Source organism: Sciurus carolinensis, chromosome 6 (genome assembly GCF_902686445.1).
Source record: "Sciurus carolinensis chromosome 6, mSciCar1.2, whole genome shotgun sequence".
NCBI classification, from domain to species: Eukaryota; Metazoa; Chordata; class Mammalia; order Rodentia; family Sciuridae; genus Sciurus; species Sciurus carolinensis.
Window position 1 is genome coordinate 107,218,576 of NC_062218.1, and position 26,690 is coordinate 107,245,265.

General features: G+C 44.4%; 1 protein-coding gene across 2 annotated transcripts in view; it reads left to right on the forward strand.

The window, feature by feature from the left end:
• The window catches only part of Afap1l1 (actin filament associated protein 1 like 1), a 61,404-nt gene extending 35,121 nt beyond the window's left edge, over positions 1 to 26,283 (forward strand). Inside the window, exons 8-19 of one of the 2 annotated variants that reach the window (XM_047556919.1) lie at positions 1,439 to 1,618; positions 4,218 to 4,310; positions 7,465 to 7,558; positions 7,795 to 7,947; positions 9,227 to 9,438; positions 11,151 to 11,296; positions 11,902 to 11,974; positions 13,649 to 13,760; positions 19,947 to 20,111; positions 21,953 to 22,146; positions 24,428 to 24,556; positions 25,710 to 26,283. In XM_047556919.1, the coding sequence (XP_047412875.1) occupies positions 1,439 to 1,618; positions 4,218 to 4,310; positions 7,465 to 7,558; positions 7,795 to 7,947; positions 9,227 to 9,438; positions 11,151 to 11,296; positions 11,902 to 11,974; positions 13,649 to 13,760; positions 19,947 to 20,111; positions 21,953 to 22,146; positions 24,428 to 24,556; positions 25,710 to 25,733 (1,575 nt within the window). In that variant the 3' untranslated portion in view covers positions 25,734 to 26,283. The remainder of the gene's footprint in view (positions 1 to 1,438; positions 1,619 to 4,217; positions 4,311 to 7,464; positions 7,559 to 7,794; positions 7,948 to 9,226; positions 9,439 to 11,150; positions 11,297 to 11,901; positions 11,975 to 13,648; positions 13,761 to 19,946; positions 20,112 to 21,952; positions 22,147 to 24,427; positions 24,557 to 25,709) is intronic. The other variant, XM_047556920.1, reaches the window with a different exon arrangement.
• The last annotated feature ends 407 nt before the right edge of the window (positions 26,284 to 26,690 follow it).

Consider the following 26,690-nt stretch of genomic DNA (forward strand, 5'->3'; position numbering starts at 1 on the left):
TTCACACACACACACACACACACACACACACACACTCACACTCACATACCTTAAAGACCTGCTGTAAGCTCCCCAAGGTTTTTGTTTTGTTTTGTCAGAGAAGAAATTTTTTTTATCACTTTAAAACATTATTTGTTGTTTTTCATTATGCAAGCTAACGTGCTTATTTATAAAATTAGAGAAAAACATAATGAAAAGTAATTTTTAAAAAAATACCCATGATCCCATAGACCAAGAGATGACCACTGTTTCCACCCTGATTTCCACACCTTTGTCTCATAAAATTGATCTTCTGTAGCACTTGTTAGTATATAACACACTATAGAAGAAAACATATCTTTAATTCCAAAATGGGAAGATGAGCATAAATTTCAGAAAAAATAATAACTCCTTCCTAAAATACTCTGCTGACAAGACACATGTGAAACAAGTCCCTTGTCACCCTGGGGCAGTGAAAACTCATCCCAAGCCAGCACCAATGCAAGGGTCAGGGCGACCTATTTCCACTCCCTGTGCTTTCTCTGTTCTGGACGCCCAGCAGTGGTCAGGACCTCCAGCACAGTGTAAGTAGAGTGGTGAGAACCAGGCCTGGCCATCCAGACCCCTAGAGGAAGCGCTAATAATTCACCATTAAGACTGACGTTTGTTTTTCCTGCAGGCTTTTGTAAATGTTCCTTATTACCATATTAAGGCAGATCCCCTTCCTTCTGTTCTTGATTCGCTAAGAGTTCATATCACAAATGGATGCTGAATTTTATCAAACGCCTTTTTCTGACTATTGAGATGTGTGGTTTTTCTCCTTTTTTCTGTCTATTTGATGAATTTTGTGGTTGATTTTTGAATGTTAAACCATGTTTGTGTTCCTAGAAAAAGCTGCCTTGGTCCTGATGTGGTCTCCTTTTCTGTGTCTAGATTCCATTCGCTCATCTTTTGTTGAGGGCTTCTGCCACTGTCATAAGAGTAATTAGCCTATGGTTTTCCTTCTCTGTGATGTCGTTGTCAGTTTCTCCCACCAAGGTAATGCTGGTCTCATGATAAGAATGGAGGAGTCAGAATCATTATTGAGAAACTACTGACCTTCCAAGGTCAGCCCTCCACCTCTGTGAGATTCCCTTTTCCGAATTCCTGCCGTACAACCCTTTCTTGTAGCTTCTTCCCAAGCCAGCCCATTTCTTCTTTGCTTCTTTAGACCCAACTGGTCTTTCTGGTATTGTGCTACAGTCTGCCTCTTCTTACTAGGCAGTTGTGCCTGAAGCCGCCCAAGGACACCCTTGGCATCTCCAAGTCCTTGCGCAGTACCCTCAACTGAGTGGGGAGGTCTTTGTGGGGTAGGTCAGGTTTCCCTGGAGACTTTGGGTGCCCCAAGCCTTTGTGTGAGGGTGTCTCCCTGCTCTACCCTCCACTCCAGAAGGCTCTGACCCCTTCTCTCCTTGTCCAGTGTTATAAAAGCTCCAAGGACCGGCAGCCACATCTGAGGTTGGCGCTGGATGCCTGCAGCGTCATCTATGTGCCCAAGGACAGCCGGCACAAGAGGCATGAGCTGCGCTTCACCCAGGGGGCCACCGAGGTCTTGGTGCTGGCACTGCAGAGCCGGGAGCAGGCCGAGGAATGGCTGAAGGTAAGTGGGGCCCACTCCCAGTCCTGCCTTCCCACCCTTCTTTCCTTCCTCTCTTCCCCAGAATGCCATTGGTGGAGCTGAATTCTATCCCTGGAAGAACCAAGCCTTGCTCAGGATAGAAGGGATCAGAGCCTGAGCCCAGGTTCCCTGCATGTAGCTGGGAGTCATGTATAGAAATGGGTCTTGGATATCTGCAAGAGAGAGCCCTCATGTGGAGACCCCAGTTCCCTCTAGTTATCTGAGTCCTCTAACATCCCTGCTATGAGCTTCTCTGGTCTGTAATCATGTACATCCTGGAATGGGGAGCTTAGAATCTATGAAGGAAGCCAACTTTATCATTAGACAAGCTAGCCCTTAAAAAATACAATGAAAAGGGCCAGGAGTGGTGGCACACCCCTGTAACCCCACTGGCTCTGGGGCTTAGACAAGAGGGTTTCAAGTTCAAAGCCAGGTTCAGCAACTTAGTGAGGCCCTAAGCAATTTAGCAAGACCCTGTCTCTAAATAAAATATAAAAAGTTGGGGAGGAGGCTGGGGATGTGACTCAGTACTTAAGCACCTCTGGGTTCAGTCGGAAGGAAGGATGGAAGGAAGAACTCTTGCATGTTTTAGGCGGAAATATTCATCCTTGTAACCAGCACGTGTGGCCCCACTTCTGCATCTTTGTGGTCACACAGAACAATGAGAGTCACCACATATTGAGCACTTACTTTGTGCCATGCCTTGTGCTGAGAGCCTCACCCTCCACAATGGGACTGTTATTGTTCCCAATTTACAAATAAAGAGACTGAGGCACAGAGAACTTACAACTTGCCAAAGGTCTCACTGCCAAGGGGTTGGTGCCTTAATTTGAGTCAAAGAAGTAGATCTGCTCCAAAGGCATACAGACACAGTGACATAGTGATGAGGCTTCACCTCTTGAGCCTCATCATCCTAACCTGCAACTTAGGAAGACTTTGGTGGCACACAGACGTGCCTTAAGTCCCAGACCTAAGCAGCATTCACTGGCTGTGTGATCCTCTACAAATGATTTTGCCTCCCTGTGCCTCAGTTTCCTTGTCTGTAGAATAGTTCCTGTAAAGATTCTAGAGAGCATTGGCACAGTGCCTGCCAGGTGGCAAGTGCCCAGCAACTGTCAGTGATTGCTGCCATGATGGCGAGACCCCACGCCCAGTCCTCTCCAGCAGATCTCTCCCTTCACAGGCCTCTGCTTCACTCTGACACCTTTCTCTTTCCTCCTCTGATCTCCCTGCTGGAACAATGAAACCCTCCTCCCTCCCTTCCTTCCTGTGATAACCAGCTCTCGCATGGAATGTTTGGTGTTTCTCCTAACTGCTTTAGTCTCAGGAGGGGAAGGAAGGGAGAGAAACTGCCTGGTGGGGAAACCTCTGCCTCCAAAGAGCAGGTGGGTCAGAAGAAGGAGCCCCAGGCACCAAGTTACAAGACTGTCAGCCCTCATCCTTGAGAGGTTGAGGCAGGAGGATCACAGATAGAAGCGAGCCTCGGCAAGTTTCAAGCTAGTCTGGGCAACACAGTGAGACCCTGAAATAGAAAGAAATTGAAAGAAATAGAAAGGGCTGGGGATGTAACCCAGTGGGAGAGAATCCCTGAGTTCTATCCCCCACATTGCAAAGAGGAGAGAGAGAGGCCTGCCTGCCTCGATGTCTGATCCAGAACATAAATTTCAGAAAATAATAATAGCTCTTCCCCAGAATACTCTGCTGACAAGACTGACTCATACTGCTTGCTTTTGGTTTCTGACTCTGCTGCTACCTAACAGGTGGCTTCACCTCTTCAGCCTCATCGTCCTAACCTGCATCTTGGGGATCACTGGTTACTGTGGGGATAAAGTGCCTGATGGGTTAGCATTAAATGGTGGCTGTCATTATGTTGCCATCTGCATGCTCATTGCTGAGGCCTTGAATGAGGAGTGAGTCTGTCTCTGCATCGCTGGTGGAGATGATGACCCCAGCTGCCCTCCGTGGTCACCAAAGCAGACCCTTGCCCCTCGAGGCTTTCTGGTTCACATCATCCCTCACATCCACAGTCTCACTGTCTGCAACCCCAGGAGAGGACCAGTGTTGTCATGTTACAGATGTGGAGATAGAGGCCCAGAGTTTTTTTTTTCTTTTTCTTTTCTTTTGGTACCAGGGATTGAACTCGGGGGACTCAACCACTGAGCCACTTCCCCAGCCCCTTTTCATGTTTTATTTTGAGACAGGGTCTCGCTAAGTTGCTCAAGGCCTCACCAAGTTGCTGAGGCTGGCTTTGAACTTGCCATTCTCCTGCCTCAGCCTTGCAAGTGACTGATATTACAGGTACACACCACCGTGCCTGGCATAAACAGCTCTTTCAAGACACAAAACTAATCAGCAGTGAAGTCAGATCTAGAAACCAAGCCTCTTGGTGCCCAGCCCTGTATCCTTTTAGTCCAAGGGACAGATACAAGAGGAAGCCTTTTCCAACCCTGACATACCCCATGCTCATGCAGGTGTCTGTGTCCACCCATCTGCTGACAGCCCTGACTCACAAACCCCAGTCACCCTTTTACCTCCAGAGCTTCCCTGCCCATCTGTTCCCAGCTATGTGTCCTCTCCATAGGTCATCCGTGAGGTCAGCAAGCCAATTGGGGGAGCTGAGAGTATGGAGGTCCCCAGATCCCCAGTGCTCCTGTGCAAGCTGGACCTGGACAAGGTACGTCTGTCTCTACTAAGCTCCTCCTGGTCAGAACGCAGCGGGCATTCGGCATGGACCTCACGCCAGTGGAAATCACAGGCTGGTGGTGAAGCCAGGTCCCTGCTGATGGTGTCATTCAAGCAATGCATGCCCAGCAGTAGGTGCTCAATAAATGTCTACTGAACTCATGAATGCACAAATAAATGAGTGTCTATGTCCAAGGTGTAGTAAGAGCACAGGAGGGTGCAGCTCACCCTGTCTAGACAGGAGGAGGTCACATCTGAACTATATCATGAAAAATAAGTTGGTATATATCTACCAGAAAAGAAAGATGCCTGCTTGGAACATGGGTGAAGTGGTCATTGGTCAGTTGGTCAGGACTTGGGCAGATATGTCCCAGTGCCTACCCTTTGCCAGGTACTGTAGGTAACAAAGGGACTCAGACCCAGATCATTCCCTTAAGGACATTGTAGCCTATGGGAAGATTTAAGCTCCACATACATAGGTCTTAAAGAATGTAACAAAGGCTAGTATTTATAGACTATAACTGGGTGTGCAGCATTGTTTCAAGTGTTTTATATGTATTAACTAATTTAATTTCTGTAACTTTTGGAGTAGGTACATTTTCAGATGAGAAAACTGTGGCATGGAAAGATTTATCCAACATCACATAGTAAATAAGAAACAGAAGCTGGGTTTAGTGGTGCACACCTGTAATCCCTGCAGCTCAGGAGTCTGAGGCAGGAGAATCATAAGTTTGAGGCCAGCCTCAGAAACTTAATGAGACTCTGTCTCGAAAATTTATAAAAAGGAAGGGTGGGGTATATAGCTCAATGGTCAGAGTGGCCCTGGATTCAATCCTCAGTACAGAGAAGAAGGAAAGAAGGAGAGGAAGGGGGGGAGGGAGGGAAGGAGGAAGGAAGGGGAAGGAAGGAAGGAAAAGGGAAGGGAAGGAAAGGGAAAGGAAAAGGAAAGAAAGGAAGGAAGGAAGAAAGAGAGAGAACTAGGGTTTAAAGTCAGATAGTCTGGAGGACTCTGCCATTTCAGTGAAGTATCCGGAGCATCCACCAGACAAGTAGTTGATACGGATCTGCCCATACCAGGAACTGTGGGGGCCCTATAATGCAGTGCTGAGAAAAACAGGTACCACCCCTGCTCTCACAGTACTTACAGGCAGTGAACAAGCAGCCATGAGTCAAATAATCACAAAGACTTACAAATGCCAAGCCATGGAAGTGCTAGGAAGGAAGGTACCAGGTTCCCTGGGAGTGTGTGATGGGGGCCTGCTCCTGTCTCAGAGGTATAGGAAGCTTCCCCGCGGAAGTCACTGTTCACATGAGGATAAAAAGTTAGCAAGAAAGGGGAAGAGAAAGGCATTCCAAACAGAGGGAGCAGGCTAGTACAGAAGGACACATGGAATTCAGAAAGCAGGGGGAGTTTGTCAGCCTAGAGTGGTCCTGAACAGTGACAGAGAGGGGGACTGACTGGAGGAACAGGAGGAGTAGGGAAGATGGTGCTTATGGTGAGCCTTAAAGCATAAGCAAGATGTTACTGAAGCGGGGGTGGGGAGGGTCAAGGGAGGGGACAGCAGAAGCACCAGTGTGGGATCAGGTGACAGTTATGAAGGGCCAGGTCTCTGATGTGTAGTGAATGCTGGTGGAGAAGTTCAACCCTGCCCTCACTTAGTCTTTGTCAGTAGAGGAGTCTAAAGGAAAGCATGTTGATTGCGAGAGAGAGAGAGAGAGAGAGAGAGAGAGAGAGAGAGAACGCATTTGTGGGTGCATGTTGTGCTGCAGTTCACAGAATGTATAGAGGTGAGCTTGTGTAGTCGAGTTTTCCTGCAGCCAAGCTCACTGGGGGAGGGTAACGCTTACGGTGGTATTTGGGGTGGGAATGGGGCTGAGGATGTGGTGTTAGTGGGGTTGAAATGTCATCATCTCTGAGTTAATCCCAAAGTGCTCGAGGCATTGCTTGGTATTTGCTCTCTGCCTTGATGGAAAGCTTGCTGTCTGTACACCTCTGCAGAACAAATAGAGCCACAGCTTCTGTTTCACAATTTATAGAGACAACTTGAACAGTGCTACCCCATTTCTGGCAGTTGCTATTTTTCCACCCCTATGGAAACAGGAGAGCCCATGACCTCTCCTGTCCTCCCTGCTTCCTAGGACCGGGCTTATCACAAAGCACCCTGACCTGATTTGGGGGACCCTCAGTAGGGACCTCAGCTCTGTAATTCTGCTCTCACATGAGTGGGTATCATTTTAACCCTGTCCCAAGCCTTGCTGGCATGGTTTAACTTCTTGAAGCAAGAGGACAGCACCTCGTGCAGGTGTTAGAAATGATACCACCTGCTGACCTCATAGCTTCACGTGGGCCAGCTCTCCGGGGCCTCACAGCTGCCTTCTGAAGATGAGAAAACCAACCCAGGGAAGATGAAAGGATTTTCCCACATTTGCCCAACTAATAAATGAGAACAGGGTCAGAATTTCTTCCAAGGTCTGTCTAACTACTCTGCTCTACCTCCCAGGCTGCCTTCACCTTGTATGAATAAATCAATGAATGTATGATTGGTGTGGAGTTGGTATGAGTAAAAATAATGTTGGCTAGCAATGAAGTTAACGTGTGTGTGTGTGTGTCCTTATCATTGTCTCATCAAAGCTAGGATCATATTGGACTCCTGTTGGTCACCAGGTCCTGTCTCAACCAGGTCCTGTCCAAGATGTCTGCTGGTTCATCCCTTTTTCTGTCATCCCTACTGTCATGTTGGCTCATCCCCTTCTGGAGTCTCATCTAGACCAGGAATGATGTGCTCTCCATAGGCTCTTTTGCATTCGGTCTCACCCTTCTTGTCCATCCCCACAATACCACTGGATTACATTAGCATACCACTTACATTCACTCCCAGCTTCTGTCACCTGCCAGATACAGTCAAACTCTTAGGATACTGCTGTCAATGTGTGATGACTAATCGCCTCATCCCTGATAGACTATAAAACAAGGCACGACATGAGTAAGTCGTCATTGTCCTCCCCATACCTGGCACAGTGTATCAGGTACATTACAGTGTTCCTTAACTAATTATCATGTGTGGGGGCTTGGGGGAAGACTGAAGTGATAAAAGAACACTTCTGAGTGTCCCCTCTGATGTGAGGCTGTCTGTGTCCCTCCTCAGAGGCTGTCCCAAGAAAAACAGACCTCAGACTCTGACAGCCTAGGCATGGGTGACAACGCTTCCACCCTCAGCCGCCGGGAGACCTGCGAACATGGTAGGAGCCTCCGCCAGGTCAGGCTGAAGACTGCTGCCAGAGCTGGGAGGGGCCTTAGCTGTGGGTACACAGTGGCAGAGCCAGTCCTGAAGACCTGGGTTAAATGACTTGGACTGTCATACCTGGAATTGCATGCTAGTCCCTGTGTGCAGGCTGAAAGGGCTGCTGGGAAGCCAGGGATGGATGGAACTGGGACATGGGGCTCCTTCTCCCCTGACCCATCTCTGCTGCAATAGGCAAAGGGAAGAAGAGCAGCCTGGCAGAGCTGAAGGGCTCTGTGAGCAGAGCTGCAGGCCGCAAGATCACCCGCATCATCAGCTTCTCCAAGAAAAAAGCGTCGGCCGAGGACCTGCAGACCTCCTCTGCAGAGGAGGAGGTCCCATGCTGTGGTGAGTACGGATGTGGAGAGCAGGGGCCTTCATGCACCCAGGCTGAAGCCAGGAGACCCTTCCTGCCTCATCTCTCTGGCTCCCAGGGCAGGGGAGAGAATTCCAGCCTTCTGCACAGTTAAACCCCACTTCTTCAGTATCCACAACCTGCCATCACCTGGCTCCTATGAGGCCCTGACACTCAGTGAAAGGAAAGGTCAGCTGACCCCCATATTTCTGTACTCCTGTGATCTTAGCCCACATTGCTGCCCATCTTGGGGCCTCAGTTTCTCAGCTTCGTCCTCTATAATGAGAGGGGAGTAATGTTTCATAGCATATAACACACAAGGTATGTAAGTTGCAAACCAGTCTCATAAAGAGAGTTAGATTAAAAATATTTAAGTACTTTTCAAAATAAATGCATTCTGTGTGAGAGAAAAGGGCTTTAGGAGGGAAAACATTTTTTCATATAAATGCAGCATTCCATATCCTGGAATCCAATAGAAAATTATCTATTTTGAGAGGCTGGATGGGAGTAGCTCAGAGGCAGAGCCCCTGCCCAGCATGCATGAGATCCTGGGTTTGATCTCTGGAACAACAAAAAGAAAATAAGCTATTTGAATATGCAGTAATATTCTTCTGCCCCTAAAGAAAAAAAAAATAGTATGAGAAAACATGACTATAAAGAAATATTTTGTAAAAAAAGAAAAAAAAAAAAAAGAATTTTGTAACCAGTGAGTCCATCTTGTTATGGTAAAATAATAATAAATTTTAATCTATTGGTTAAGAGGGAATCTAACCCCACCTGTGGACTGTGTAGCAATCTGGGCCTTGATGTAAATTTTATAATTCTTTCCCTTGGCCAGCTGGTTTTGTTCCCACACTCTGACACTAGGTGTCAGCACCATCCGTTATTTTCCACCTTTGGGTAAATTCTGGATTTGGGAAGGGAGGAGAGGCAAGAGGGAGACTGTCTTTTATACAACATATAGAGCAGCTCCTGCCCTTTTCACCACACTTAGTGTGGTCCCAAGGCTGTGCAGCGATGTCTGAATGGGATTATCAGTGCCCATTTCACAGACAGGAAACTGAAACTCAGAGAAGAGGATGCCTAGGATGGCAGGCCAGGCAAGTGAGCTGATCCGAAAGAACGCAGAGACCTCCTTTCCAGCAAGTGCAAGGGTTGCACGAGCGCTCTGTCCTGGGCAGTGGCCCATGCACCCAATTTGCACCCCGCACCTGGGGTTTGTCCAAGACCGGGTCGTGGGGACATCAAGACACCTCTGTCTCCTCCTCTCAGGTTATCTGCACGTGCTGGTGAACCAGGGCTGGAAGGAACGGTGGTGCCGCCTCAAATGCAACACATTGTATTTCCACAAGGACCGTGCGGACCTGCGCACCCACGTGAACGCAATCGCCCTCCGCGGCTGTGAGGTGGCCCCGGGCTTTGGGCCCAGACACCCATTTGCCTTCAGGATCCTGCGTAACCGGCAGGAGGTGGCCATCCTGGAGGTAAGAGGAGAGAGTCCGGTGGGCCTTGTGGTGGGACTCTGGGCCAAGGAGTCTTGTTTTTGGCATGAACTTACCCAAAGACATTGCGGGGCCTGGGAGAGGAAAGTAAATGCTGCTGTCAGTGACCCAGCAGGCTTGCAAGAAAACACAGGCCACTCACTCAAATGCCAGCTCCAGGTGCACAGTAAACCATGTATTTAATACATGTATATCTATACTATATTGTATATTATGTGTGACATACTAAATTTTGGACATACCTATACTAAAAAATTATTTGTTCATCCGAAATTCAAATTTAACAGAGCACTCCGTTTTTAATTCTAATTCTGACAGCCCTAGAACCAAAGTATGTTTATTCTCCTTGACCTTAAAATCCCAAATCTGAAAGGCATTTCATCTGGTGTAACCCCAATCTGATTTTAGAGTTTTCTCTGAAAGCTTCCTAGAAGTCCACTTCAGATAAACCACTGCTCTTCAAAGTAGCCTACTCTTCTCATTAAGGAACTCAAATTTCTAGGAAGATTTTGTCTATATTGAGTTAAAATTTTTAAATTCCACAAAAGCAGTAACCATGACTACTTTTATTTTTCTAGAGCCCTGCATGATGTCTGGCATATACTGTGTGCTCAATAAACATTTATTGCACAAATGAATGAATGAAATGTGAATTTATTTCATTTATTCATTGTGCTTCCTACCACTAGCACTGAGTTCCGCCATGAGATCATGCAAAACACATTGACTCTCAGAATCCTATCTGTTTAAAATTTAAAATGTTGACAGTGGAAGAAAATTTAAATACCTACCTTCTCATATTATAGGTAAGGAAAATTAAGCCAGAGCAGTCTAATGCTTTGTCTAGGGCCCCAAAGAGGATCAGTGACCTCTTGGTCTTGTCCTAAAACTAAAACTCAACCTCTTGATCTTGTTCTCTTTGCCTAGTATCCACTGCATCTCTCAGTTCTTAAATTTCAAGAAATGTTGCCTCTGTAACTTGCTTTTATTTCTGATAGTTTCATATAGACTCATTTCTTTAACTTATACACAGAACTTTCTAGCACAAAGCATACTTCCTTTATTCAGTTTTATTATCTGCAAGCTAAGTTGACTTTGTAACTTTGCTTTTTTTTTTTTTTTTTTTTTCTTTTGGTACTGGGGATTGAACCCAGGGGTGCTTAATCACTAAGCCACATCCCTAGCCCTTTTTTTATTTTTTAGTTAGTGACAGAGTCTCACTGAGTTTCTAAGTGCCTCGCTAAGTTGCTGAGGCCTGCTTTGAACTTGCGATCCTTCCTCCTCAGCCTCCTGAGTGACTGGAATTACAGGCTTGCACCATGTTGCCCAACTAACAATACTTTTTAAATGAAAATTAAGTATGTGTTTAGGTAATCAGCAACTTATGGGAGGTTTCCCATACAGTACTGTAATATTTGGCAATTACAACACAAGTAAAAATTGAGTTATATAAGCAATTGCTTCCTCTAATAAAAAAGTAAATATTTTTCAAAATTTTCAGGGAACACCTAAATGTTTTTTTTTTTTTTATCCAAGTGGTTGTGCATAGACCCTGAGTCTTATTCCTCTTTGGTTCCTAAGAACTGGGCACACAATAGGCACTTATAAATATTTGTGGGTTTGGCTGAAGTGAGCAGGAAGCCAGAAGGCCCGACAGTGTGAAAATGAACTCCACTGTCCCTCCTCTCCCCCAGGCAAGCTGTTCAGAGGACATGGGTCGCTGGCTTGGGCTGCTGCTGGTGGAGATGGGCTCCAAAGTCACTCCAGAAGCACTGCACTATGACTACGTGGACGTGGAGACCTTAACCAGCATTGTCAGTGCTGGGCGCAACTCTTTCCTGTAAGGGCCAGTCCCTCAGCACACATCTGTCCATGACCTTTCCTGTCTCAGCTCAATCTCAGAGTCTCTGTATCTAGCCTTGGGCACTGAAAGGAAAGGGAGGAAGAGCTTGGGAAGACTCTGCTTCCTTGGGAAGCTAGAGTAGGTGTCCTCCTCTTGTAGGATGGGAGAAGGAGCTGGCTGAGGGAAGTAGCCCAGGGTCAAGGCAAGCTGTGGGTGGAATGAGCAAAAGTGGGGAAGTACTGGGCTCTGCCTTCATGCCACTGGACCTTAAACTGTCACAACCTTGAGTGTGCAGGTGGACATGTGGCATGTTAAGCATTGGAAGCTCTGGGTTTGAGTCCCAGCTTTGTCACCACTAACTGTGGAAGTGTGGGCTGGTTGCTTGCCATTTTGGATCTCCTGTTTCCTGACTTACAGAAAGGCATTGATGAATCGCCTGCCCTCTGGGCTATTGTGAGAATCATGTGGGTCCCTATTCAGGAAACACTCACACAACACATGATATTCTGACCCACATTAAGAGCTGCTGCCAGAATCAAATGACAGGAAAGCACTATAAACCACAAACTGTTGTCATCATTGTCATACCTTTGATTTTCTAGATATGCAAGATCCTGCCAGGATCAGTGGCCTGAGCCTCGAGTCTATGATGATGTTCCTTATGAAAAAATGCAGGTATGGTCCTTTGGGTTGGCTGCCTGGGAACATAATAAAGGTCATTTCTTCCATTCTTTTCTTCCACTCAGTGGCCCTTTTATCCTTTGCTTCAGAGAAATGATTTTCATTTAACTGGCAGTTCAAAGAGGATTGCCATCTTCTCACAGATGATGACTCAGAGGTCCAGGTGGTGCAATGGAAAGAGTCCTGGGTCAGGAAGGAAAAGGAGTTCTGTAGACTGCTAACCACTCCAGAAAAGTAAGGCACTATGTCCAGTTTGAGCAATGGGCTGCACTCTCCTCCCCTGCTTACCACTCTGAACTGAGTTGCTCATTCCATATGGTCAGGGGTGGATGCTGGCCACCCGCAAGGCCTTCACCTGGAGGCCTCTGCAGTCTAGACTTCAGTTCTCAGGGCTGTCCCCTTGTTTTGCTCACAAAACCAAGGAGGAGTCAGCTCATTAACTGAACACAAGTTCTCAGTACCTGTCACATGTCCCAGAATGCTGGTGGCAGCACGCCCTGTGCCTTCTCCTGTGGAAGAGCCAGAAGACGACCACATTTGGGGTGGGCAGAGGGAGCCAGAGAGAGAAAGGGGATTGACAGCCAAGGATACCATGTCTGCAGGCCAGGCCCTGCCATGGACAGCAATGGACGGTACTCTGAGCTCTCACGTCCAGGACTCCCTTTTCTAGAAACTTCTCCAGTCATCTTTCTGTTCATGGTCTTTCTTCAGACTCAGGTGAACCACTGGATCAAGCTTGAGGTTTTTCTCAGTTGCAGAGCAGCTAGTAGTGAGGCGGTTTACTACTTCTGACAGGAATGCTGGGGTCAGAATCAGGGCTGAGGCTGAGTACCTTGGGTTTGCTTCTCTGGCCCTCACCTCCAACCCTATGAGGGCATGAAAAGCCTACCTTCTAGGACTATTTCAAGAATTAAGTGAGTTTTTGGTTTTTTTTCTTTTGTTTGTTTTTTGGGTTTTTGTTGTTGTTTGGGTTTTTTTGTTGTTGTTGTTATTGTTTTTATTTTTCTTTTTGGTACTAGGGATTGAACCCAGGGCATGTGAGGCAAGCACTCTACCTACTGAGCTATATTCCCAGCCCGAGATATTTTATGTAACAAAATTTATCACAGTACCCACACATTGAAAAGTTTTGAAAAGAGGAGTAAATAGTACGGTTGTTATCAATATGATTATTACATAACAGTATTATCATAATTGACTAGGGTTTCCTGAGTTTTGACTGTATTTTGAGCATTCATAATACCCTTAATGTACAGATGGATAGCCAGTCTAATAAGTTATGTCACTTCTACTATTGGCTGATTTCATTCGTTATATATTTTTTTAGGGAAGACTCTGCATTAGCAATTCAGAAAATTAGAAGGAATCTTCCAAATAATGTGAGGATAATTCATTCATAGCTACCCACATTCTCTTCAGACTTCCTAGTTCTCCTCTCACAGGTACTCCAGTTTAGAATTGCCTTCTGCTGCCTCTGATGGGTAGGAGATTCAAATGATATACCACCAGGGAAAGTGGTTTATAAACTGTTGAGTACTACACAGATCTCAAAATGTAAGGCTAAGATCTCAGAGGTCCTGCTAGTGTGCACACACCCAGCAAGGACAGAACCCACCCTGCAGTGCTGTCTAAGCCTTCTGCACTTAACCATTTCCATCTCCCATTTAGGATGAGGAGCCTGAGCGCCCCACTGGAGCCCAGGTGAAACGCCATGCCTCCTCTTGCAGTGAGAAGTCCCATCGAGTGGATCCACAGGTCAAGGTCAAGCGCCATGCCTCCAGTGAGTTCTGTGTGGGCCTTCCCTGCTAAGCAGGGGGAGGGAAGGGAAGCAGCCTACTCACGGGTCTTAAAATCAGATTACTCCAGGGTCAGGAAGGTCAATAAATGAGTAAAGTCGGTCATGAGAAAATGCCCTAGAAAAAGTAACAGGGGCTAAAGGTGTAGCTCAGTGGTAGAGCACTTGCCTAGCATGCACAAGGCCCTGGGTTCATCCCCAGCACTGCAGCAACACATGCACTGCGAAAAGGGGAAGCTATCAGGTAGCCTCAGAGGGAAAATGACTGGGAGTAGCACTCTGGGAAACTGGAGCACTCAGGGCCCAACTCTAGAGGTAACCACTAGCTCACTTCAGTGGGCCCCACACAGAAGTGCCAGCCTCTATTGCCAGATTTACTGATTGTTCAAAAATCCAGAAATCTAGGCTTTATGTGAAGTTTTAGTAATGCTAACAATTAATTGTTAAAAATTTTAACACTGAATGTTTTGTATATGTGTATGCATATATATATATATATATATATATATATATATATATATACACACACATAGAGAGAGGGACAATGAGAGAGGTCATCTTCAAGCTGTATCTGTTTCAGAGCTAATAAATTTATGATTTCTGATGTGTGATACTGAGTGGAGAACTAAATCCCTCCACACAACCTGAAGGGGGCTGCCATGACAGCCACAACTACTCTGTCCAGGCCGAGTTCCACCTAGCTTGCTGTGGGTGTCAGTGAATTGCTTGATTGCCACACTGCACAATGGTAACTAAGTACATCAGATGACTCTTTTTAGTTCTGTCTGATTTCCAACGCTAACCTCTGCTCCTGTGTGAACTATTGCTATGAGAAGCCCGGCTTCCTGTAGGACAGCCTAATCCAAGAGTTTTTTCTTCCTTCCTTTACTTTTCTTCCTTTGCACCTGAACAAAGTCAAGTTCTATTTTTTGCTTTTTGAAGACTTATTTAAAAAAAAAACTTTTCTATACTATAGCTCCATTAGTGTAGGTCCTCCCTCCTGGGAGTTGGGTGATCTGTCTTCTTTGGAAGACAGATTGGAAAAGTCCTTTCTCATCTCTGGGTCTGAATTCCCTCTCTGAGCTAGGGATGTAGCTCAGTGCTACAACACTTGCCTCACATGCCTGAGGTCCTGGATTCCATAAGGAAGGAAGAGAGGAAGGGAGGGAGAGAAGAAGAGAGAAAGAAAGGGAGGGAGGGAGGGAGAAAGGAAGGAAGGAAGGGAAGAAAAAAGCATGTTCTGAGTTCCCTCACTAAACAACTAAAGGAATGTTGTATAATATTCTTCACATGCTACTCATAGGCACTGGAAATATAGGACCTAATGAAAAGCCCATTTTGAAATGGAAAACTGAAATAAGCAGAAAGACCAATTTATAAAAGAGACATAAAAAGTGGAGTTACTCTTGTTGAAGCCCTTGCTATCAGTGTTAGCCATCACTGTGAAGTCACAGGGTTCCTTAAAGGGTGGTGGGAAACCACTGAGGTAGTCCAACAACATTGCTTTTCAGATAAAAAACTGAAGAACGTAAAAAAGAGAAGTGTCTTGGCCCACTTAGGCTACTATAACAAAATACCAGAAACAGTGACTTATAAATAATAGAAATTTATTTCTCACAGTTTGGAGGTTGGGAATTCCAAAGTGCCAGCAGATTTGTCGTTTGTGAGGGTTCATTTCTTGCTTCACAGGTAGCCATTTTTTCACTTGCTGGGGTCTCTTGTAAATGCACTAATCCCATTTATGAAGGCCCCAGTCTCATGACCTAGTCACACACAAAAAAGACCCACCTCCAAATATGAATTTTGAAGGCTCATATTTAGTCTGTAGCCAAAGAAACTTGCCCAACATCATGTATTAATTACCTATTGCAACATAACAAAATACACAAAATTTAATGGTTCGAAATAGTGAGCATGTGTTATGCCACAGTTTCTGCTGTTTGGGAATCCTGAGCTTATTAGTTATGCAGTCTTGACTGAGGACCTCTCATGAGGTTGCAGTCAAGATATCGGCCCATCACCTGAAGTCATCTGAAGGCTTGCCGGGCTGGAAGATCTGCTTCTAACGTGGCTTACTCACATACCAGGCAAGTTTGTGCTGGTGTTAGAAGGAGGCCTCAGTTCTTTGCCATGGGGACCACTCCATAGGATTGCAAGTCCTCATGATGTGACAATTGGCTTCCCCCTAAGCAAGCAGCCTAAGAGGGAGCAGCAAGCAGATAATGCATGTCTTTTATCACCTACCTTTTGAAGTCATAGTCTGTCATTTCTGCAATATCCTAATATTACACAGCTCAGCCCTGCTTAGTGTGGGAGGGAACCACAAAAGGGCATGAATATCAGAAAGTAAGAATTATGGAGGCCAAGATGATTATTGAGAAAAATGGTAGCATGAGAAACTGTGGACCCACTCCCCCAAAAACTCAACTATAACTGATGAAAATTATTAAAACAATCATTTAAAGTCTCTGGAAATTGTTATAAGGGCATATAACAAATGAATAAATACCTATTTTAGAAAATTTGCTAAATCTCAGTAAGAGATTGAGTGGCATTTAAGCCACACCCATACCTTAACTCTCTTCCACCCCCACCCCCTGCTCAGTATGAAAAAATGTCTGCTCCAGGCAGGTGTGGACGAGAAAGCTGGGCTCCCTGTTCCCCCAGCTCCCAGTAAAGAGCTACAGTATCTCCCCAGGAAGGACAGGCTGCCAGCATTTCTCATCATGCTCAGTTCCATGTTGCAGAGGCTAAATTCCGAGTGAGTGCAGCAGAAAGATAGGGAGTTCCCTTCCTCCACCCAGCTCTTTGAGGGCACAGGCTTTACCCAATGTGGGCCAGGTCACAAATACTAGAACCTGAGTGCCCTCCTTCCAGCTCACCTAGACAGAGGTTCCAGGCTGGGGGAGGCAAGCAGAGAAGACCAGAGGTCACTGCCCCCATCCTGCACCCTACTCATAAGGAAGGAATGTCACTCGAAGACAAGCAGGCTGTCTTAGTGCTCCTAAAGCAGAATACCTGAAACTGGTAATTTATAATGAGAAGAGATTTATTGGCTCAACGTTCTAGAGACTGGAAAGTTCAAGATCAAGTTACCAGCATCTGGCAGGAGCATTCTTGCTGCATCATCACATGGCAGAAGGTGGAAAGACAAAGAAACAAAACTTGCCCCACTCTTTTTTTTTTTTTTTTTTTTTTCAGTACCAGGGATTGAATCCAGGAGTGCTGAACCACCAGCCCTATTTTTTTTTTCCTTTTTTTTTTTTTGTATTTTATTTAAAGACAGGGTCTTGCTGAGTTGCTTAGGGCCTTGCTAAGCTGCTGAGGCTGGCTTTGAACTTGCTATCCTCTTGCCTCAGCCTCTTGAGCCACTGGGATTACAGCTGTGCCCCACTGGGCCAACAAACTTGGCTTTTTATAGCAGCATTAATCCCACCCATGAGGGTGGAACCCTCATGACCTAATCATTTTTCAAAGGTCCCACTTTGGGGAGACAGTGCCACTTTTTAATACTATTACAATGGCAATTAAGTTTCAACATGAGTTTTGGAGAGGAAAAACATTCAAATGACACAGACCAATGTTTCCACCTCCAGATCTAGAACAGTGTCTCAGGGATTTGGGCCAGAGTAAAAGATGGGCCATAAGAACAGAGAACTCCAAAGTTCTCTTACAAAAGAACTGACTTTGGTTGGAACACAGAATAATGAAGTTCAAGTCAAAAGGTGCTCTCAAACACTATGGAGATTGGTGGTAAACAAGTTAAGAAGAAGCTAGGAGCTCCATGGGAGCAATAAATTAAACCATAGGCCAGCTAGTTGATCAGAGAGAACCACAGAGACAGCTAAGAACAGCATTAGGAGCAACCTCAAAGACTGGCCCCAAAAACTATCCTATAAAAGGACTGGATTTAATTGGATTAACCATGGATCAATTTATGCCCCAGAGCATTTTCAACAACAATAATCAGCTAACAATTAGTAGAACCTAACAGTTGGGTGTTAGGTTACCAACAGAAGCAGACAGCTTAAGGGAGATATTAGGGAGAAAGAGAGAGCCCTCCTAAAACCATTACCATCCAGGGTGACTATACCCATGCCCAGTGCTATGTCCTCTGAGGAGCAATATCAGAGGTTTCATGTTGCTAAAAGTCCAGCCAGTTACTAAAACATTAAGCAAATAGCAATCTTTGAGAGGAAGGCAGAATCAATATCTAAAGATGCTATAATATACTAAAGTGACCAGTTTTCAACAAAAAATTATGAGACGTGTAAAGAATCATCAAAGCATGACCCATTTGAAGGGAGCAAAGCAAGTGACAAAAAGTGCCTGTGAAAGGGTGCAGATGTAGAATTAACAAAAATTTCAAAAGAGCCATTATAAATATATTCAAAGAACTAAAGGAAGCCATAAAGAAATAAAGGTAAGCTGAGCCTGGTGGCACTTGCCTGTAATTCCAGTGATCCGGGAGGCTGAGGCAGGAGGATTGCAAGTTTTGAGGCTAGCCTTGGCAACTTAGCAAGATCCTATCTTAAATTTGAAAAGACTAGGGATATTACTTAGTGGTAGATTGCCTCTGGGTTCAATCCCTGATACCAAAAAAGAGAGGGAGGGAGGGAGGAAGAAAAGGAGGGCGGGCTGACAATGTGTTAGCCAAATTGAAACCATCAATAATAAAATAGAAATTATAAAAAGAAGAACCAAATGGAAATTAGGGAACTGAGAAATACAGTAACTGAAATGAAAAACTCACTAGAGGGGCAAAACAGTAGATTTGAACTGGCAGAATTAAGAATCAGTGAATTTGAAGATAGATCAATAAAGGTTGTACAAGCTGAAGAGTAGAGAGTAAAAGGAGGAAGAAAAGTGAACAGTCTCAGAGAAATATGGGACACCTTTAAGTGCACTAATACACGTATAAAGGTAGTTCTCACCACACATCTAGCATGGACAAGGCATAGGGTTTCTGTAAGAGGGATGGGCCAGCTATAAATTAATTGCTAATGAAATTTATTTAATAGGAAAAAAAACACAGGAAACAATTATCTTTTGAATCAGGGGGCATAACAGATTGAGCCATGCTAAAGGATGCGACTCTAACAAAGATGGAAGAGCCCACCTTTCCTTTATTTATAGCTGTTAGGGTAAAAGGGGAGGCAGGAGGAGCTTATTCCATGACAAACAGGATGGGGTGGAGTTAAAGACGGCATGAACCCTGGAGTCAGACAGACACAGGTTTAACTTAGCTCTGTCACCATTAGCTGTGAAACCTAATCTCTGTGTCTTAGTTTCCTCAACAATAAAAGAGCTAAAAAAAACAGAGTAATAAATAGAGCTAAATAAATAGAGCTAATTATAAAAGTATATTTTATAAGGATTAAATGTAAATGCAAGTAATTGGCTTAGCATATAAGTGTCTAGCGTATAGTAAATGCTTATTTAATTATTGCCATGATTATTGGTTGTTATTGTTCACCATCATGTTGAACCTACAGTAGAAATACTGGGTACCCTCCCTTTCCCCATTCTTCCCCTAGGAATACAATGGGCAATGCCTGCCTTTAGCCAGAGTCTGGATTCTCTATGAATTTTAGTAATATATAGCTATCTCCCTATCTTATATATATTGGAGAGTTGGCTCATATAAAGCATGCCCTTTTAAAAACCAAAGTGTGTTATACCTTACAAAATTGGTTCTGTTATATATTACTATCATTATTACCTAACAATTACTAAGCACTCTCCATTTGTCAGATAATGTGCTAAATACTTTTCTTTAAATACTTTGTTTAAATCTTTCCACACCCCATGAGGTAAATGTTATCAGTATGCTTATTTACACATAAGGAAATTGAGACCTCAGGGGAAAAGCACAAAAGCACCACCATTCACTTCTGCCTGAAGACACACAACCACTAAGGGCAAGAGAGAATGCAAATGCAAACCCTGGTCTGTGAGTTGCAAATTCTTGCTTCTAGTCCCGGTGCTGTGCTGCCTCCCCTCTGTTCCTTATTTCCTTAGGAGGTTCATACTAAATATACATAAAGGAATAGATCTAAATATTCCCGTTTGATAGATGGAGGAGTTGAGGCTGAGAGAGAAATTAACACCATCCACCTACCTCAAAAGAGTTCAAAACTGAGGAACTTTTTCTTCCCCAAATCACTTCAGGTGCCAATCAATACAAGTATGGCAAGAACCGAGCTGAGGAGGATGCCCGGAGATACCTGGTAGAAAAAGAGAAGCTGGAGAAAGAGAAAGAGACAATCCGGACAGAGCTGATGGCACTCCGGCAGGAGAAGAGGGAGCTGCGGGAAGCCATTCGGAACAGCCCAGGTACCTGTGTGGTTGTGATCCTCAGCCTCCACGAGTGGCTCATCCTTGGCACCTTCCCTGGGCACAACAAGGGGAAGTTTCTTGCACAGGTTGTTTAGTTGCCTACCCAGGAGGGGTGTGCTTCTTCTCCCCTGCCTCCTCATCTTCATCATCACCATCATAATTCCTTCTAATTAAAGGAAGCACCTTCAGTTTAATAACCACTTTGAGAGAAGAAAATGGAAAAGCATCAGAATAACATGTACACTTAATGTAGAAGGATGCAACCTGACTTTAGAAGCATGAAAAACAGAAGTGACCTTAGCACTTAGGAAATAAGAGATCATTTTGAAAATCTCACATTCATTCATTCATAGGTACATATGAGACATTGGTTCACGTGCTGGGAGTGATGAACAGTGATACGGTCCCAGGCTCCTCTTCTGAAATCCTTGCCTACTCTGGTCTCCACACCCTAGTCTGCTGTGTTTCCTTTAAATTCTTCCTCTGGCTTCAGTTCACCATGCTTTCAGCCTGAGGTTTCTCCACATGCTAGAAGGAACAGAAGTCCTGTCCTTATAGAACATGTTCAAGATCATATAGCCCTATGAAAATCTGATAAAACCTATAGACCTTTCCTAAGAAAAAAACACCACAATTCAAAATGTTGCAAACAATTTCAGGAGCCCCTGGTGCTTATCCACAGATTGCCCGGGAGCCTGGTTTGAAGTATAGACACAGTCTATGTAGCCAAGAACCAGAATCAATGGGAGAGGCACAGGAATGCAGTCGGTTTCAACAGAAAGGAAAATTTTCTGAAAGTCAGAACCAGAATTTGAAACAGGATGACTATTCTTATTCTGTTCAACTGTTTTTTTCAATAGCACTATCACTTTGTAATACACCAGATTATTTATTATTTGTATTTATTGTATCACACATACATACAGAGATAAGCTCCATAAGGCAAAGATCTTTTGCCTGTTCACTGATAAATCCCAAGGGTCTACAACAGTTTCTTGTACACAGTAAGAACTCAATAAATGTTTACTGAAGGAAGGTATGAACTAATTATTTAACATCACTGTAAACCTTTCCAGTGCACCTCCTTCAGGGCAAAGAATGGAACTAATTTTTAAACCTGGTAAGAACCAACACAATACTTGGCACAAAACTAATACAGGTTTTTTGGATGAAACTGAGTAAGCGCAAAACCCTACTGGAAACCTTGGTCTGTGTAAAGCTGTGTTACAATTCTTGTTTGCAAATAACAGAAACCAAAGTTAGACTGGCACAGAAATGAAAAGAAGAAAAACATAAATTTAAAATTGAGAGATCAGGTGCAGTGAGGTCTAGGGGCTTAACTGATGTCCCCAAGAAGCTTATCTAACTTGTATTTGTGCCTTCTTCTACTTTAGTTTCATTCTCTCCCCCTTGTGGTGGCACAGTGGCTGCACAGCTCCAACCTTCACCCAATCCTCTTAGCAATCCCTGCAAAGCTTCTCTTCCCTGTAAGCACCATCAAAACCTCAGGATTCACTCTGGTTGAACCAACTCTGACTCCTAAACCAATTACTCTGACCAGAAGATGAGAGGTGATTATGGGCCAACCTAAGTTATATGCCAAACCCTTGAACTAGAAGTAGAGTAGGCCCTACTTGAACTACAGAAAATGACAGGGGGGAATTGGTTTTCCCGTGGAAAATCAGGGTGTTGATTCCAGAAGATGGGTACTAGGCAGGTAAAGATCACACACTCAGCATAGCAGCCCAGGCCAAAAGTCCTCTGAGAGGGAAAGACTAGGGCCAGAGGCCCTGACAGACTCCCTGAGCTTTGGGTCAGGCGCATCTGTGTCTCATCAGTGTCTTTGGACTCAGGAGCAAAGTTAAAGGCTCTGGAGGAAGCTGTGGCCACCCTGGAAGCTCAGTGTCGGGCAAAGGAGGAACGCAGGATCGACCTAGAGCTGAGGCTGGTGGCTGTGAAGGAGCGCTTGCAGCAGTCCCTGGCAGGGGGTCCAGCCCTGGGGCTCTCCATGAGCAGCAAGAACAAGAGTGGGGTGAGTCTCCTGCCATCTACGTGGGGGTAGGCGGCTGCTCCTCAATCCCTTCACATGCTGCAGATCTCTCCATTATGATTCTTTTTGGAGATAGGAATCATGCTCATTTCCAGATGAGAAAACAGAGGCCCAGAAAGATGAGGGCACATGCCACTGTGGCACAGCTAAGAAGGGAAATCTTATAGCAAGTTCTCCTGTTTCTCTGGTTTGTTCCCTCCAAAGCAGCCCCACAGTTGGACTTTTGTCCTGAGGTTGATCTTAGAAAAGGCCTTGGGGTTATTGATGATAATAATAGCTACCACATATTGACTCACAAATCTGTTGATCTACTGCCATCAATAATATATTATCTTAACCTGAATAACTCTAATCTTCTCAGCAGTCCTATAAGTAGCATTACATGTATTAACCCCATTTGACAGACTGAAGGACACAGGTCTTGAATGACTTGCTCAAGTGTTACTCACAGGGTTCCAAATCCAGGAAGTGTGATGACAGAACTCTGCTCTATCACTGTGGCATATGCTCTCTCCTGGGGTCTCCAGTGTAAGGCTCTGTCCTCAGGGCTTGACATCCATCATCTCTAACACTCCCAGTAGTTCAGCAGGGGCAATACTGTCATCTTCAGCAGGACTTTCTCAGGGAGACCTCCCTGACCTCCACTCTCTCAAGGTTTTCAACTTCATTAGTACAGACATTGGAGCCATTAATTCCTTTCATAGGAGACTGCTGTGTACATTCTAGGATGTTTAGCTGCACTCCTAACCTGCACCATTGGCTGCCATTCGCACCTGACCCCAAGTGTCTCCCGAAAAATGCCAGGTGTCCCCTGGGAGGGCAAAATCACCCCTAGTTAGGAACCACTGGTCTAAATTACCAATAGTCCCATCTATTTTTTCTCATAGCACTTAACCTCAATTTGTGTGTGTGTGTGTGTGTGTGTGTGTGTATTTATGTCTTTATTTGTATAATGTCTGTCTCCCCCTAACTAATTTGTATTATTAATTAGGGGCTGAGGTGTATAGCTTAGTGGTATAATGCTTGGCCCTAAATTTGATCCCCAGTAAAAAAAAAAAATGAACTATGCTTGGTTTATCATCACATCCCTGGCCCTTTACAATGTATGAATAATTGTAGGAGTATAATATTTGTTGAATAATAAATGCCTTGCCAGCTTTCAGGATGCAATATTGAGACTCAAAGAGATGAAATAACTTGTCTGATAAGTATGAGTTGTCACTGGAAGCTGTATTATTGTTGTTGTTCCAGGTCACAATGTCAGGAAGACCACACCCATGAATCTGAAGCTAAAGCTGTCTTACACCCTTACACTGCCTCTCCCTGGGGCGTTTCCAGCCTCATTTTATTAATGAAAAACATAAGGGTCAGAGTCACAGAAGGCTGAGAGGAGCTAGATCTGATTCATTCATCACAGCTGCTTCCTCCCACTGGCATTCCCTGATGTGCCTGGTCCAGAATGCTTTTCCCTCCACTTTTGATCCTACTGATACCCTTTGAAGATACATAGAAGTCTTCTCTAAATTCTTTATAGGCTTGACTGTTAAGATGTCACACTTTAGTAACTACATCCAGTACAGTATTAAGCAATTATCTGGAAAATATAAGGGGTAATAGTAGTGTAGAAAATAAGAAGGAATACCAGAGAGGCTAAGAGTAAGGCTGTAGAGCTCAGTGGTAGAGTACAATACTTAGCATGCATGCAGCTCTGGGTTCAATCTTCAACGCCCCTCCCACCCACCCCAAAAAAGGTGGGGCTGTGGAGTTTTAATCCCAGTTATTGATACTGCACAGTAACTTGACCTTCCCAGTTTTCTCACCTGTAAAATGGGATAACTAATCATAGTATCTACTTCAGAGGCTTGTTGAAAAGTTGCATGAGCTAATCCATGCAATGCCTGGTGCAGAGGGTACAGTAACTTTGGCTATCGCTGTCTTTATTCCAAGGTCCTCTTAGTATCTTCCTCCTCTCACTTTGTTCAGTGTCGGCATGTTTACTAGTGACTTCTATTTTAAAGTGCCCCTATTCTTCTTTTAAATATTTTTTTTTAGTTGAGGATGGACACGATACCTTTATTTTGTTTATTTTTATGTGGTGCTGAGGATCAAACCCAGTGCTTCACACGTGAGGTGAGCTCTCTACCACAGAGCCACACGGAGCCAGCCCAAAGTGCCCTTATTCTTTTAAAGGCAGGTGGGCTACAAGTAGCCAGCACTGGATCTCACATATTTAACTTTTTTTTTCTTTATTTGTCATGAACAGGAAGTTGCAAATAAACCCCAGAACCATGTTCCAGAGCAATCTCTTCCTGTCAACTGTGTTTCTGAGCTGAGGAAGAGGAGCCCATCCATTGTAACCTCCAACCAAGGAAGGGTGCTACAGAAAGCAAAGGTACACCAGAAGTTCAGCTAAGCAAAATCAGAGATCTGGTATTCCCCTTTATATGGAACCTCACCCCAGACCAAAACATTAACTAGAGAGAAAGGCAGAAAATTACTAGTACAGCCATGCAGTATAATGCATGTACTTCCCTCAAAAGAGATAACCCTCTAATCTTGTTCAGAACCCTTTCACTATTTGATAACATATAGTTCTAACAAGCTCAGTCATCTGGTTTCTGAGCCTAAAGACAGAAAAGGTCTCATTTCACAAGTGAGGAAACAAGATGGGATGGGGTGGGGATGGCGCTCTTTGAGGGAATGAACAGAGTATGAGGGAGTGAACTGTGTGGGGATTTGAGGGAAGGATGATTCAGGAAAGCAAAGGGCAACTGCCAAGTCCTTCATATGGGAAAAAAAGCTTGACATATAGGAGAAACATTGAGCAGATCCAAGTGATTCCAAGGAAGGGAACTGAGGGTGAACATTAGGAGATGAGATGGCAGAAGAACCAGCTGGGACCTATATTGCTGAGACCAGAAGCCAGAAAACTGGCCTGTAAAAGGTCAGGCAATAAGTACTTCAGCCTCTGTGGACCTTATGGTCTGTTTCACAACCACTCAGCTCTGTCACTGTAGCACAAAGGTAGTCATAGACAATATTTAAACAAATGAAGAGCATGACTATGTCTCAATAAAATTTTATTTACAGGCACTGAAATTTGAATTTCATAGAATTTTTACCTATCATGAAACTGTTCTCTTTTTAATTTTTTTTCCAAACACCTGTTGAGAAGTGTGAAAGCACTCTTAGCTGGTGGGTTATACAAAAGTGGATGACAAGCCAGATTTGGTCAACGGGCTACAGTTAGCCAGTCCTTTATGTGAAGACCTGGATTTTATTTGACATAATGGAAAGCCACTGGACAGATATGAGCAAGATTTTTTACAAATTACATTTTTAAAAGCCCATTCTGGCTACTATGTTGAGAATGGATAAGGGAACAAGAGAGACCAGCATGGACAAGTGACTTACACAGGATCACAGAGAGACTGAGTAGGACCAGGATAGTGAAGATCTTTGTATAATTAGGTTCAGTGAAACATTTTTTATTCTACACACTAGAACTTGCACAAACTGATTCATCTTTTCTTTCCGTACTTCAGGAATGGGAAATGAAGAAGACCTAGAAAGAGGATGAGGATTTCATTCCAAAAGAAATACCAGCCTGTCCATCTGAGGTGTAAATGCTTTCTTCACAAAAAGAAACGAGGAGAAAACTGGAAGTAGCCCCCATTTCCAAAAGACCAGCCCTTATTGTCTGCATGATTTAGGGGCATCTGGGGAGGGAAGTAGTAGAAGGCACACGGAAACAGAGGGGGCTCCCTTATGACTTTACAAAGGGTGGAAATGGTGGTAGAGGGAAGACAGAAGTCTGCACAGTTGTAAAGGTTTTTATTTAGCTATCTTAATCTTCCCTGCTGAAGAAGAAATGAAAGCACATGTGAACGAGTCATTCCATCTCATCTCAGCATCCCATTCCCAGTCCTTCAAGCAAACGAAGGCAGTGCTAAACATCAGAGGTACAGTGTAAAGAGACGAGACTTGATCATCTGATCACACCTGTACCAACTGTATTCTTCTTGGGCATTACTGACCACCTCTGGACAAGGAAAATGAGCTGAAAATCAATTACATTATCTCTGCCTGCACAAAAATGAACAAAAGCTATCAAGAGCATGCAAATTCTACAATCATTCCTCATCTGCTTTAGAGCTAGGCAAAGTGCAGCTACTGGAACCTTTCAGATCTGAGCATTTTAAAATCAGATATCTGAGTAGCCAAAGGGCAAAGCTGATCAGCTGACGTATTTTAAGTTCACAGTGACAAGAGTATGGAGTTCTAATGTCCCCAGGATGTTGCAGACATTGGAGGGTAGGACTTGTTGTCAGTCAGGTCCTTTACCTATTTTGTGACACTGAGGATCTTAGGACTATGGTTAGAAAACTATGCCTTTATCCTAATGAAGTCTTCATCTTCCACTGGGAAACCTGCCCATCCATATCTGCTATAAAGTAAAACTACCAAGGAAAACCAATAGGATGGTTGCCCCATATCTGCCACATGGGTGCTAAGCCTTTTACAAA